This window comes from Nothobranchius furzeri, chromosome 10 (assembly GCF_043380555.1).
Source record: "Nothobranchius furzeri strain GRZ-AD chromosome 10, NfurGRZ-RIMD1, whole genome shotgun sequence".
Lineage (NCBI taxonomy): Eukaryota > Metazoa > Chordata > Actinopteri > Cyprinodontiformes > Nothobranchiidae > Nothobranchius > Nothobranchius furzeri.
The window spans coordinates 72,908,495-72,923,382 of NC_091750.1; the positions used below are offsets into that span (position 1 = coordinate 72,908,495).

The window sequence follows — 14,888 nt, forward strand, 5'->3', positions numbered from 1 at the left end:
CGGCAGAGCGCTGTTAGATAGTGAGAGCTGAAGCTCTGGAGAAATGATGTTCCTGAAACAGATTCTGACTGAGGGCCGAGGGAAAATAAATCTCATTGTGTGAGCTGAACACTTGTAGAACCAGGGAACTTGTAGCTCATTGGAAAATAAAAAAGTCTGTTGTGTTCTTTTTATCCATCAGGTTTTACAATTCTGGATTTATGGACGGTGGTAAAAGCTCAGCAAGTTTTGCCCCTAAAACCGAGAGACCATCTAAAGGCTCAGAAGTCCCTGCAGGTGTCCTGGATTCATCAGCTGATGAGAGCGTGACGCTTTGAGTCTAGAATATTGAACCTTTTTACAGTTTCCGATATTCTGAATGTGTTGTTTTCATCAGCTGTAAGACATCCGATACAGGCTTAAATATCTGGATTTGTTTGGAACGAGTCTGTCTCATCGATTAGTTTAACCTTTTAGTTCCAACTAGGGACCCTAAATGAACTTTGGGGCCATCACTTTTCGAGTTTCACTCATACATAAATAACTCAAAAGTTACAGATGCCAGCCAGAAACGTGGCTGCTTGATGGTTGAGTCAGCTGTTTATCAGCTGTGTGCTTCTGATTCTCTATAGGTGAACCGGGTCGGGAAGGAACCTCAGGTGGGCAGAGGTGGTGTTCAGAGGAGAGACTGGCATGACTACGAGGCCATCAGGAGAGACGCCTCTCGATCCGGTAACTCTCGTACTTCCTCTGTGTTGTTCTGGAGCAAACGTTTGACTTTTTGTTTGTGCGAGAAATTGTTCTCGTTTTATGCAAATATGGTTTAAACGCAGTCCTCAGTGGTGCCCCCTAGTGGCGATCAGGGAGGCAGAGGAGCAGCTGAGTGTCTGATGTTGTTTTTCTTGTTTTCTGTAGGAAATGGAGAGCAGGGGAAAGCATTCCCTCTAACGGATGCGGACCGGGTGGACCAGGCCTACAGGGAGAACGGCTTCAACATCTACGTCAGCGATCGCATCTCCTTAAACCGCTCTGTCCCAGACATCCGCCATCCCAAGTGAGTTAGGGATGGGAATTCTGGCATGTGTAGAAACCAAACAACGGGGAATTTACTGATCTCCTTGTTTCAAACTCAGTTTGAACACAAATTAATATTGTGCTGCATAAATTTGTGAAGTTCTGGCACCCTTCCAAAAGTCCAGATTATAAATACTGAAAATATTCATTTCACCGACGTTTCATCTTCATGTAATGCAATAGAAACAACCTGATGTTCCTCCTCACGAGGGACACATCCTGCCACATTTTTAATGGGAGGAGCTCTTTTAATTGGTGCACAGTGTTGATATTCAGCTTAATATGTCATCAGTCTGTGAAGCAACAACAACACACACACACACACACACACACACACACCTGCAGGTTTCATTACAGTCAACATATCAGGAGCCTATTTCTCAGACGCCATCAGATACAGAAGAAGAAGTGAATTAGGTGTTTTAGGTGGACTGAAAACCTGAGACACTCCGTCCATCGTGAGTGTGGGTGAGGATGGGTGAGGTCTTCCACATAAATAAATATTAAATTATCTGTTGGGTTCAAAGGTTGTCCGTTTACAACCCAGGGAACTGTTGAGAAACATGCTGCTCTCACAGATTGGTGCAAAAAGAAGAAACGTGTTGCATCACCTAATGGTGCTTAAATCATCTACTGGGGTCAAAGGTCAGTTGCTGGTTTGTTAGCTGATGTTCATTCACAGCCCAGAGATTCAGAGTGAGATGAATCATAACATTAAGTTCAAGATTTGACCAAAACAACTAAAGAGCAATTATTTTATTTAAAGTCCCAGTGTGTAAAAGACTTCTACTCTATCACTGCATAGTCAAGAGTAAGTATAGCTTCTATGGTAGCCCAAATGCATCAAAAAGGCTGTATGTCATCAACAACTTCAGCTTTCAATCCAGCGATCCGGTTCCTTCTTTTCATTTGTTTTTAAACTTTATTTAAATATGTGCTGCGAGGACAGCGAGCTACAGCCGAGAGGCAGAGGTAGAGCAGAGAAGAAGAAGAAGAAGAAATCTTTTCTATTTCGCCTCTCAAGATAAAAATCACGAGACGCTTCACAAAAGCAAAAAATGTAAAAATATAAAAAAGAATCTATAAAATGGTTAAAAATTTATTTAAAATGAGCAAAAAATAGACAATTGTGATTAAAAAAAATGTTAAGAAAGAGAGAGAGTGAACAGGAAAGAGGGAAATCAGTGGATCCTGAGGACGGTGGAATAGGTGGGGGAGCCGAATAAAGAGAGAGTGGTGAAGAAGGTCATACAAAAGCCAGCTTGAACAAGTGAGTCTTCAGCTGCTTTTTAAAGGAGACCACTGAGTCCACTGATCTCAGGCTCAGGGGGAGAGAGTTCCAGAGTCTGGGGGCCACAGCAGCAGATGATCTGTCACCTTTGACCTTTAGCCTGGTGCTGCACAACCAGTAGGCTTTGATCACTGGACCTCAGGGACCTGCTGGGGGTGTAGGGACTAAGAAGATCACCAATGTAAGATGGTGCTTGTCCATGTAAGGCCCTATAGACCAGAACCAGGATCTTGAAATGAATCCTGAAGTTGACTGGCAGCCAGTGAAGCTGGAGGAGAAGCGGGGTGATGTGGGTGTGTTTGGAGGACTTGGTCAGAAGCCGAGCACAGGCGTTCTGAACCACCTGTAGACGGTTCAGGGAGGTTCTGCTCAGACACGTGAAAAGAGAGTTACAGTAGTCTAAGCGTGAGGAGATGAAGGTGTGGATAACAGTCTCAAGTTCAGAGCAGGACAGAATGGGACTCAGCTTAGCAATGTTCCTGAGATGGAAGAAGGAGGAGCCAACAAGAGAATCCAGGGTGAGAGCTGGGTCAAAGGTCACGCCAAGATTCCTGACAGAGGGTTTGGTGTGAGAAGCAAGCTGACCAAGAGAGTCTCTGACTTTGGGAACCAGCTTGTCTGGGGCACAGATGAGGATCTCAGTCTTATCTTCATTCAGCTGTAGAAAGCTCCCAGCCATCCAGGTTTTGATAGAGTCTAAGCAGGTGTGTAACAGCTGCAGCTTAGACATCTCATGGGGCTTAAAGGAGATGCACAGTTGGATGTCATCTGCATAAAGATGGTAGGAGTTTTCCTTGAAGGAGCTCAGGATGTGCTGAAGAGGAAGCAGATAGAGGAGGAAGAGCAGAGGCCCCAGCACAGAACCTTGTGGGACACCATGGGTAAGGGAGGTGGTGGAGGGCCTAAACTTGGAGACGGCCACAGAGAAGGAACGCTTAGAGAGATAAGAGGAGAACAACTCCAGTGCAGATCCTGATAGGCCGACCCAGTCTCTCAGCCTCTCCAGTAGCAGGTGATGGTCAACAGTGTCATAGGCTGAAGTCAGGTCCAGCAGGACCAGAACAGAACAGTCCCCTGCATCACTGTGAGTCAGAAGGTCATTAGAGACCCTAAGAAGAGCTGTTTCAGTAGAATGAGCTCTATGAAAACCTGACTGGAAGCTATCATAGATGCTATGTTCATCAAGAGCAGCTGTGAGTTGTTTAGCCACAACCTTTTCCAAGATCTTGGAGATGAACGGAATCTAGAGTCGAGAGGTAGAGCAGAGAGGCAGCAGAGAGGCAGAGGTAGTCGAGAGGAAGAGGTAGAGCATATGCAGAGGTAGAGCAGAGAGACAGAAGTAGAGCAGAGAGACAGAGGTAGAGCAGAGAGACAGAAGTAGAGCAGAGGTAGAGCAGAGAGGCAGAGGTAGAGCCCAGAGACAGAGGTGTGTCACACGCGGTTGGAGCAGGGCCAGCAACCCCATCCCTATACCTTGTACAGTTGTGGTCAGAAGTTTACATACACTTGTAAAAAATATAATATAATGGCTCTTCTGAGTGTCCAGTTATTTCTAAAACTCTGATTTTTCTCTGATAGAGTGATTGGAACAGATACTTCTTTGTCACAAAAAACATTCATGAAGTTTGGTTCTTTAATGTCTTTATTATGGGTTAACAGAGAAAAGTGATCACATTTGCTGGGTCACAAATATACATACAGCAGTGCTAATATTTGGTTACATGTCCCTTAGCCATTTTCACTTCAATCAGGCGCTTTTGGTAGCCATCCACAAGCTTCTGGCAAGCTTCTGGTTGAATCTTTGACCACTCCTCTTGACAGAATTGGTGAAGTTCAGTTAAATTTGATGGCTTTCTGACACAGACTTGTTTCTTCAGCACTGTCCACATGTTTTCAATGGGTTTTAAGTCAGGACTTTGGGAAGGCCATTCTAAAACCCTTATTCTAGCCTGATTTAGCCATTCCTTTACCACTTTTGATGTGTGTTTGGGGTCATTGTCCTGTTGGAACACCCAACTGCGCCCAAGACCCAACCTTCGTGCTGATGATTTTAGGTTATGTTGAAGAATGTGAAGGTAATCCTCCTTCTTCATTATCCCATTTACTCTCTGTAAAGCACCAGTTCCATTGGCAGCAAAACAGCCCCACAGCATAATATTCCCACCACCATGCTTGACTGTAGGCATGGTGTTCTTGGGGTTAAAGGCCTCACCTTTTCTCCTCCAAACATATTGCTGGGCATTGTGGCCAAAAAGCTCGATTTTTGTTTCGTCTGACCACAGAACTTTCCTCCAGAAGGTCTTATCTTTGTCCATGTGATCAGCAGCAAACTTCAGTCGAGCCTTAAGGTGCCGCTTTTGGAGCAAGGGCTTCCTTCTTGCACGGCAGCCTCTCAGTCCATGGAGATGCAAAACACGTTTGACTGTGGACAATGACACCTGTGTTCCAGCAGCTTCTAATTCTTGGCAGATCTGCTTTTTGGTGATTCTTGGTTCACTCTTTACCCTCCTGACCAATTTTCTCTCAGCAGCAGGTGATAGCTTGTGTTTTCTTCCTGATCTTGGCAGTGATGAAACAGTGCCATGCACCTTATACTTACAAACAATTGTTTGCACTGTTGCTCTTGGGACCTGCAGCTGCTTTGAAATGACCCCAAGTGACTTTCCTGACTTGTTCAAGTCAATAATTCGCTTTTTCAGATCCATGCTGAGCTCCTTTGACTTTCCCATTGTAGCGTTTGTGGGCGTTTGTATCCAATGAGCCCTATTTACCTGACCTAAGAGAAGTCACTAGCTGTAGTCACTCATAATCACTCACAAGAAGTTAAGAGGCCATGCTATGAAGCTCAGTTCACTGACACGTTTCTAAGTCACCTAAATTGCTAGTTCATGTTGCTGTATGTATATTTGTGACCCAGCAAATGTGATCACTTTTCTCTGTTAACCCATAATAAAGACATTAAAGAACCAAACTTCATGAATGTTTTTTGTGACAAAGAAGTATCTGTTCCAATCACTCTATCAGAGAAAAATCAGAGTTTTAGAAATAACAGGACACTCAGTAGAGCCATTATATTATATTTTTTACAAGTGTATGTAAACTTCTGACCACAACTGTATGTCCCTAAACAGCTACCATATTTCAAATTGGTGCATGGCTGGAGGGTCGACCACAGTAAAGAAAAATTTAAACTTTTAGGCTGATAGGAATATTTAGAGTGGACACTGGCACACACAGGGACCCGTTTGTGAATGGAGACGTTGATGGTAAACATACCTGTGGCTGTCAGTAATGTCTTCCTTTAGTCTTTACACATCTCCACCCCAGACTCGTCTCCTGGCCTTTTACCTACATCAGGCTGATAGCTGTCCTCTCAGCCGTATGAGGCATTAAAGCAGATGCTGCAGATACGATGAGACATGTGGACATGTGATCCAGTCCACTTCCTGCTGTCCTCTGACTCATTAAAGAAGAAATACTGAAATAAACTCACCAACAACTCTATAAATACAATCTTCTAAACAGCTCTGGCCCGGCTGACCTGATTCGTCACCAGTCCGCCTTCAGCGTTTTCCTCCACCTGATATGTACCTCTCCCTGACCCCGCTGTCACTTTCATGTGGAAAAATGTTGTTAATGGTTTCTCTCTCAAGGTCTGTACTTTACGTTTTAGGTCCTTTTTTCATTTTTAGCCTCCGATTTATGAATCTCCCACATCCCGTGACCTTATGAGACATTCACCATCAAACATGCTTTCCATCCTACGCTCCGGTGCCGGTGTGGATTCGCTGTAGCACGCCCTATCAAACGCAGAAACTTCTTTTAACATTGCCACACTCAGCCATCAAGGGACCGAAGTTCAGACCTGCAGCTTTGAAGCAGCAGAAGTAATGTTGTATTGAGAAAAACTCTCGTAAGGATAAATGAAAAGCATCCCGGTGAAAACTTTGCCCAGGTGGAAGTGTGTATCTCCTAGTGAAGAAGTAATTTCAGGTGTGATTCTGGAGTTTCTCCCTCACCTGGCTGCTTTTGTGTTTATGATTAAAACCTTGTTTTTCTGAAGTTGTTCAAATCAAGTTTTCCTTCAGAACTTTGTTATTCCCATCCACGTGTAAAAACTTCAAACTGAACAGAAATTGTACTTTTGTTTGAGACTGAAATCTTTTCAGCTGAATCACAGAATCGAGTTGTCAGGTATTTGGACCCGCCGGCATCTGCTTGACCACTCAAAGTGACAGAAGAGTGACAGGTGTCCGACAAGCATGTGCTGTCCCGGTTCCCGGCAGCTCTCCTTGGTTCATCTACCCTTCTTCACTCACTGAATGACGTGATGGAGACACTAAGAAAGTCAGACAAGCCCGAGAGCCTCCAAGATAATTAGTCTCTGCAGATTCCTGATCTGATCCCACAAAAGCTGGAGACAAAGGAAATAAGAGAAAGCAACTGAAGGGCAAGGCAGAAGGTGTGCTTCATTAATCACATTAAAAGAGCAGCACATTGTTCAGGCTGGACTGCAGCAGAGAGCAGCGGTCCTGTGAGCTAAAGGACAGCGTCTCAGGTTATGGAAGACTTCATCTCTTTGCCGTTAAGAAAAATAACGTCTCACAGCAGAGACACTGTTAGTCAGACTTTACAGCTGGCAGCTAGAATCTGTCAGAACAAGAATCTTTTCATTAGGCTTTTAGCCGTGGGAACATATTACTACACCCTAAACCAGTTACATTCCTAATCCTGACTAGTTACAGCCTAAACCAGGCTGGTTACCCCGTAAACCAGTTACCTACCTAATCCAGACTAGTTAGAGCCTTAACCAGACCAGTTGCATCATAAACCAGGCTAGTTAGAGCCTAAACCAGACTGGTTACACCATAAACCAATTAACTACCTAATCCAGACGAGTTAGAGCCTAAACCAGACCAGTTGCATCATAAACCAGACTAGTTAGAGCCTAAACCAGACTGGTTACACCGTAAACCAGTTAACTACCTAATCCTAACTAGTTAGAGCCTAAACCAGACCAGTTGCATCATAAACCAGACTAGAGCCTAAACCAGACTGGTTACACCGTAAACCAGTTAACTACCTAATCCTGACTGGTTAGAGCCTAAATCAGACTGGGTACCCCATAAACCAGTTACCTACCTAATCCAGACTAGTTAGAGCCTAAACCAGACCAGTTGCATCATAAACCAGACTAGTTAGAGCCTAAACCAGACTGGTTACACCATAAACCAATTAACTACCTAATCCAGACGAGTTAGAGCCTAAACCAGACCAGTTGCATCATAAACCAGACTAGTTAGAGCCTAAACCAGACCGGTTACACCGTAAACCAGTTAACTACCTAATCCTGGCTAGTTAGAGCCTAAATCAGACTGGTAACCCCATAAACCAGTTATCTACCTAATCCAGACTAGTTAGAGCCTAAACCAGACCAGTTGCATCATAAACCAGACTAGTTAGAGCCTAAACCAGACTGGTTACACCATAAACCAATTAACTACCTAATCCAGACGAGTTAGAGCCTAAACCAGACTGGTTACACCGTAAACCAGTTAACTACCTAATCCTGACTAGTTAGAGCCTATATCAGACTGGTTACTCCATAAACCAGTTACCTACCTAATCCAGACTAGTTAGAGCCTAAACCAGACCAGTTGCATCATAAACCAGACTAGTTAGAGCCTAAACCAGACTGGTTACACCATAAACCAATTAACTACCTAATCCAGACGAGTTAGAGCCTAAACCAGACCAGTTGCATCATAAACCAGACTAGTTAGAGCCTAAACCAGACTGGTTACACCGTAACCCAGTTAACTACCTAATTCTGACTAGTTAGAGCCTAAATCAGACTGGTTACCCCATAAACCAGTTACCTACCTAATCCTGACTAGTTAGAGCCTAAACCAGACCAGTTGCATCATAAACCAGACTAGTTATGGGCCATTCCCATCTGTACCGGGTCGGCCCGGGCCGGGTAGCATAGGTTGTTTACATATCTGGGTGGCCTGGTATTTTTCCGGGCCAACCAAGGCTCATTCTCAGCCCTCTTCTCGAGGGGGTCTGCTTCGGGCCGACCAGGGCCAACACACCCACTGCTGACAGCAAATTCACACCTTCCATTAGAGCAAGCCTGTGATTGGTGGGTAGAATCAGCCCACATGGGCTTAAGGCAAGGATGTGTGGAATCAATCGGGCCAGGCTGGGGCCGACTGGGGCTACCCGGCCCGGGCCGACCCGGTACAGATGGGAATGGCCCATTTGAGCCTAAACCAGACTGGTTACACCATAAACCAATTAACTACCTAATCCAGACGAGTTAGAGCCTAAACCAGACCAGTTGCATCATAAACCAGACTAGTTAGAGTCTAAACCAGACTGGTTACACCGTAAACCAGTTAACTACCTAATCCTGACTAGTTAGAGCCTAAATCAGACTGGTTACCCCATAAACCAGTTACCTACCTAATCCTGACTAGATAGAGCCTAAACCAGACCAGTTGCATCATAAACCAGACTAGTTAGAGCCTAAACCAGACGGGTTACACCTTAAACCAATTAACTACCTAATCCAGACGAGTTAGAGCCTAAACCAGACCAGTTGCATCATAAACCAGACTAGTTAGAGCCTAAACCAGACTGGTTACCCCATAAACCAATTACCTACCTAATCCTGACTAGTTAGAGCCTAAACCAGACTGGTTACACCGTAAACCAGTTAACTACCTAATCCAGACTAGTTAGAGCCTAAATCAGACTAGTTATACGTTAAACCAGACCAGTCACTTCATAAACCAGATTAGTTTGAACCTAAACCAGACTAGTTAGAGCCTAAACCAGACCAGTTGCATCATTAACCAGACTAATCCAGACTATTACATCTAAAACAGACTAGTACCAGCCCAGTTCACTTCCTAAACCAGAGCACTTTATCTTCTCAGCCAGACTAGTTATACCCTAAATCAAACTAATTCTGCCATAATTCAGACCAGTTACAACGTGAACCAATTAACTACCTACTCCTAAGTTGTAAGAGCCTAAACCAGGCTAGTTGCACTCTAAACTACACTAGTTAACTACATAAACCAGAGTAGTGTACAATGTAAAATGAGTTAAATCCCTAAAAAGACTAATTAACTGCCTGACTTAGACTAGTTAACTCCCCAAACCAGAGTAGTTTACTGCCTCACCCAGACTAGTTAGTGTATCTAAAGTACTCCTCTAATGTGACTAAAATAAACCAGTTGGTGAACCTGATTCATGCAGACTGTTTTGAGATCAAACCTAAAAAGTTTTCATATTTCATTGTTTTATAGTTTCCTCACAGCTCCTCTTGTCCTTTTGTCCCTTCCTCTGGTTTGTGTCCACATCTAGGACAAGCTCGGTAAAGCAGAGCGGGACAACAGGACGGATGCCGTCCGACAGAATGAAAGTGAAACCTGTTCTAACGGTTTTGGATCTGGATGTTTTGTTTGGAAACGGTGAAATGATAAAGTTGGTGGGAGGCTGCGAGCAGCTGGGAGTCATTCTTCTGGTTCTCATTAGGAGAGGCGACCGCTGAGCTGCTCTCGGAGCTACAGTCAAACAGGGTTTTCCTGTTTTTCTTTGTGGAGCAATGACAGAAGGATCAGGGAGAGAGGCTGCATTCGACCGCCTTCGCAGCCTCAGCCAGAAACTTTTCTCAGATATTAAAACAAAAAGTAACCGAAGCGTTCGTGTTTGTGCAGCTGTAAGCAGAAGCTGTATGCAGAGAAGCTTCCCAACACCAGCGTCATCATCCCGTTTCACAACGAGGGCTGGTCGTCGCTGCTGAGGACGGTTCACAGCGTGCTCAACCGCTCTCCTCCGCAGCTCATCGCAGAGATCATCCTGGTGGACGACTTCAGCGACAAAGGTACGTGGGAAGTGTTGGAAACACGCCTGCTCTGGTGCACAAACACGCACACGCTCATTCCCACAGCTGCAGTCGCTGGGATCTGCAGCTAATATTTGTCGTCTGGGCAGGCCGAGCTTTTGTTTCTCTGCATAATAACAGCTGCTCACACACACGGACTCGTTTGCACGGTTTGTTGACTGTTGCACAAATAAAGATCTGCTCTGAAATGAAAGCATCAGTCGACTTCCGCAGGAGCACAAACGCGCTCTCAGGACTCTTGTGGATGAGTTTTACAAACAAACCAGGGATGAAATCAGCACGCACAGAAGCGTGAGTCACCCATTCAGATCCCACTGGTTCAGATGAAAATGCCAGATCAGAGGAGCGCTTAACGCTCTGAGCTGCGGCGCTCGGCGAACACGGCCGGTTCCACGGGTTTGGTGCCGGTGTGGATGTAGACGAGTCCTCAGAGTCATGTATCATTCAGGTCAGAGACACGAGACACATAAATGTGTCACTAGTAAATGTCTACAATAATGTAGCTGCTCGAGGGTCAGAGGTCAAGGGCTTCAGAAAAGGAAGTTGTTCTCTGAGCTTTGAGGAGGCTTCTGTGGGTCGTGGTGTGGACCGATCCAAACACTCTGCAGAACTTTCTAGTCAGCTTCAAACCAGTTATGATACCAGACTGTTCTGGATGCTCTCAACCACACCAGTACCACTGGGACCAACAACCTCCTCATAATACAGTCGGTACTGATTGTATTTGTGGCCCCTGAAAGGTCAGAGGTTACGTTCAGGTGTTTAGTTCCATGGTTTGAGTCCCAGCAGCAGCTTTTCTGCAGAATGATGATGTTGCTCAGCAACCACGACAGACGTAAGACCTGCTAATTTCACGCTAAATGCTAAAGCTACTGATCCAAAGTAAAACCTGAAGGTTCTGGGACGTCTTTGTTGCTCCTCCTGGTGCCACATGGAGCAGCTTTCCATCATAATCATCTGGAACAGAGAGAACGCTGATCAGAGAGCCGTAGAGCAGGTCACGACAAGAGGACGTGTCTCCAACCTGAAAGGAAACAAAGAGTGACTAAATGAACGTGACAGAAATCCTGGTGGCAACGTTATAAAACACCAGCTTTCAGACCAGTTTCAGTGGCTGAACTTCCTCTGCTCCTGATTTTGTTGCTCTTAGTTACATCAACCTTTTATCTTCTGGAAGTCACCATCATTACTCACTTTTGATTTGGAGAGAATGTCATGTGATAACCTCCAGTCGTTGGGTCGGGTTTCCTGGCTTAGCGCCTCGGGCCAAGGCGAGACTGGATGGCGGTGACGCAACCCTGCTGGTGCTAGCGAGGTTAGCAGGAGAATAATACCCATTCTCTGCACCGGCAGCCTAATCGGTTTGAACTTTGGAGCCAAGCTGCAGCTTTGAACTTTTGCATAATAACTCAAGGAACAAGCGCAGCGATATCAGCGCCGCTCTGAGTGGAGGCAAGAAGAAGATATTCATCAGGAAGCTGGGGTTGGTGGCCGCGGAGATGCACGATATCCCGTCCTCTATTTTCCTACAGGACTGATGCAGGAACGTTAGACGGAGGGTTTCAGTGTTGGGAGTGAACCGGCAGTGGTGACAGGGGGAGGTTCACGTCCTGTCATGGTGACGAAACATCTCACCTTCAGTAAATGAAAAGTGGTTCTCAAACGGTTCACCTGGATAATTACAGGTTAAATCAGAAACACCGATCCGATCCGACACTGTCTCGGTTCCGTTCCTCGTCGCTGACGCCGGTTGATAAACAGCTGATAAATGTTTTCTAATTGCTGTTTTAGTTTCTGAGGTGATGATCAGTGAGCACTTCCTGCTCCGTGTTGTATAATTACAGCTCTGCTGCATTAATGTCATCATTAGTGGAAATGTTCAGATTCACAGGAACGCTGTCTGGCTGAAGTCCGAGTGCTAGATGGTCCTCCTGTCGCATCACAGCTCAGGCTGGTGGGGTTAGGTGGGGGGGGGGGGGGGGGGGGGGGGGAGAGAGAGAGTGACAGAGCGAGAGTGGGGGAAATAGAGAGAGAGGGGGGAGAAGGTGGAGAGAGAGTGGGGGACAGGGAAAGAGAGAGAGAGAGTGAGAAGGGGGGGAGAAGGAGAGAAAGAGAGACAGAATGAGAGAGAGTGAGAAGGGGGGAGAAGGAGAGAGAGAGAGCGAGGAGGGAGAGAAGAAGAGAGAGAGAGTGGGGGACAGGGAAAAAGAGAGAGAGAGGAAACGTTCCTGCAGTTCATGATTTCAGGACTTTGAATATCAGTGATTGATTTTTTATTCCAGCTGGATTTTCCTGTTGAGAACCAAAACCGTCCGTTGAGCTTCTGACTGAGGAGGAACATTCAGACATTTTAAACAGATTTTCTACATCTTCAAGCTTTTTTTTTCTTCTTTATTCTCTGAACTTTTCTTTTATCAGTTTACGAAAAAAAAATTCAAATACGGCATTTAAAATTTTTAGCATTTTGTTAAAACTGACTAACAGTAGCAGTTTTACGTAGGGTTGTCACGGTATGAAAATTTAACCTCACGGTTATTGTGACCAAAATTATCACGGTTTTCGGTATTATCGCGGTATTTTTTAAACGGTGTTGCATATGTTCAGAAAGCATTGATAGTCCTGTTCTACACAAACTGAAATAGTTCTGAAAATGTTTAACAGTGTTTATTAAACCTAAAATAACACAAAGCCTTAGCAAAAGTGCAACTTTTCACAAGTAAAGGAACAAATAGCTTATTTTTCTGGAACTTGTTACAGTAGTCAGTGCAGGTTTAAATTATACAAATCCAAACATTCAAAACATAAACAATATGTAAACAAATCAAAGAAACACCACTTGTTTTCTCATATACTTGTTTTCTTCATTATCAAAATGAAAATCTAAAACTCCAGTCCACACTTGACTTGAGCACTGTACAAGTCAACCTTAAAAAAATATGTATTTAAAATAAATAGCCACTTTAAACAAATTACTAAAATAACTACTACACTATGTCATCAAATCCAAATGTTCAAGTATAAATGGCATTGAATAAGTAAACAAATCAATGACAAGGAACTAATTGTATATTTCTCTTCATCATCAACAAATAAGATGCTTCATCCAGCAACAGGGTGTCCGTGACACGGTTTAAATGCTGGCAGAGGACAATGCGGCTGCAGCATATAGTGACTCGTTGCATTCTCCCTCAACCAAAAGTCCTCACGTCATGCATTTAAGCTAAAATGCTAATGTTAACCTACCTTGCACTGGCTGTGGAGACGTGGGTGATCGTCACGCAGATGTGCCATGAGATTCGAAGTGTTGCTGCCTTTTGCAGACACTTGTTTCCTGCACGTTCTGCAAACGGGATAGCCGTCTTCTATTAACTGTCCCTCAGCGTTTTTCAGAAATCCAAAATATGCCCATACTTCCGATTTAGTCTTCTTTGAGGGCTGATGGATGTCCTGGGCGCTGCCGTCTCCTCCTTCGGCCATTATTTCAGCTTCAAAGTTTTGGTGCCGTTGCAAATTAAAAAGTGCGTGTGCGTGCAGCGGGAACTTCAGCTGAAGCGACGGTGGCTGGTAAGGGTCATCGCGCCGAAACCGCGGCCACGGTAAACCCACCGAGATAATATAGTTTTTTAAAAACTGGACGGTTATTTTTATTGTCAACTTTTTTACCGGGGTTTACCGCTATACCGGTTACCGTGACAACCCTAGTTTTACGGTCTGCCGGCATGGCGCGTTTATAGACTTACCATTGCGGTAATATTACGCCGACGTGCCAGCACGGTGCGTCCTATGAAAGCACCTTTAGTGACGTCATGTGTTGTTGCGATATCGCGGTATTGCGATATAGCCAAAAACTCTATCATTACCCAATTTTATATGGTTTCTACCTTATATCGTTTCTATTGCCCTCCCCTAGTTGAATGTTTGGCTTTTGTGAGTTAATCTGAGATTAAAGAGAAAATCTTTCTCTGTTCAGACGAAGTCTCACAGAAAACGTCACCTGAACTCAACATAATTGTTATATTGATGCATATTTCCTTTCCCACCCTCAGGAATGCATGAACTGACCTTTATTTGTGCTCACGCTCATGTTTTTGTTAGTTGTCACCGTATAGGCGTAAAGCGATGCCATCATCCTTGCTCTTTGCCTCGCGTTACTTCACCTCGCCCACGCCTTACCTCCCCGCTGCTGGTGGAGTTTATTCAGGCAGAAACCTGACTCACACAGAACCTGCCAACACTGACACAACTTTCTCCTTAAGGGTCCTTACTGCAGCGTGGAGCTAGGATTTACAGAAGCCCCTAAATGCCTCAGTCCGTTGTTCTGAGCAGTGGAAATAAAGACACATAAAGTCGTGGAGTCAACAGGACCAGATCTCCTGGATGCTCCTTGTTTTTGTGTCTGGGTTGGGTTAAACCCTCCTGAATGATGAGCACCCGCTCTGGGCCAATACGACACGTCTCACATCACAACATGAGGCTATCGGGACACTCCACCAGTCTGATACACAAGCTGCGATATCGATATTCAACTGCTGTTGGAGACATCTTGCTTTATCGATGCAGAATGAAAAGTGTAGATGAACAAGCTGTTAAACGTGTGATTAATAACACCTCCTCCCTCTCTTCTGA

The 14,888-nt window shown here is 44.7% G+C and overlaps 1 protein-coding gene across 1 annotated transcript in view; it reads left to right on the forward strand.

The window, feature by feature from the left end:
- The window catches only part of LOC107397200 (polypeptide N-acetylgalactosaminyltransferase 10), a 104,661-nt gene that overhangs the window by 54,645 nt on the left and 35,128 nt on the right, over positions 1–14,888 (forward strand). The window contains exons 2-4 of the mRNA XM_015977125.3: positions 612–711; positions 895–1,033; positions 10,075–10,241. Coding sequence (XP_015832611.1) covers positions 612–711; positions 895–1,033; positions 10,075–10,241 — 406 coding nt within the window. The remainder of the gene's footprint in view (positions 1–611; positions 712–894; positions 1,034–10,074; positions 10,242–14,888) is intronic.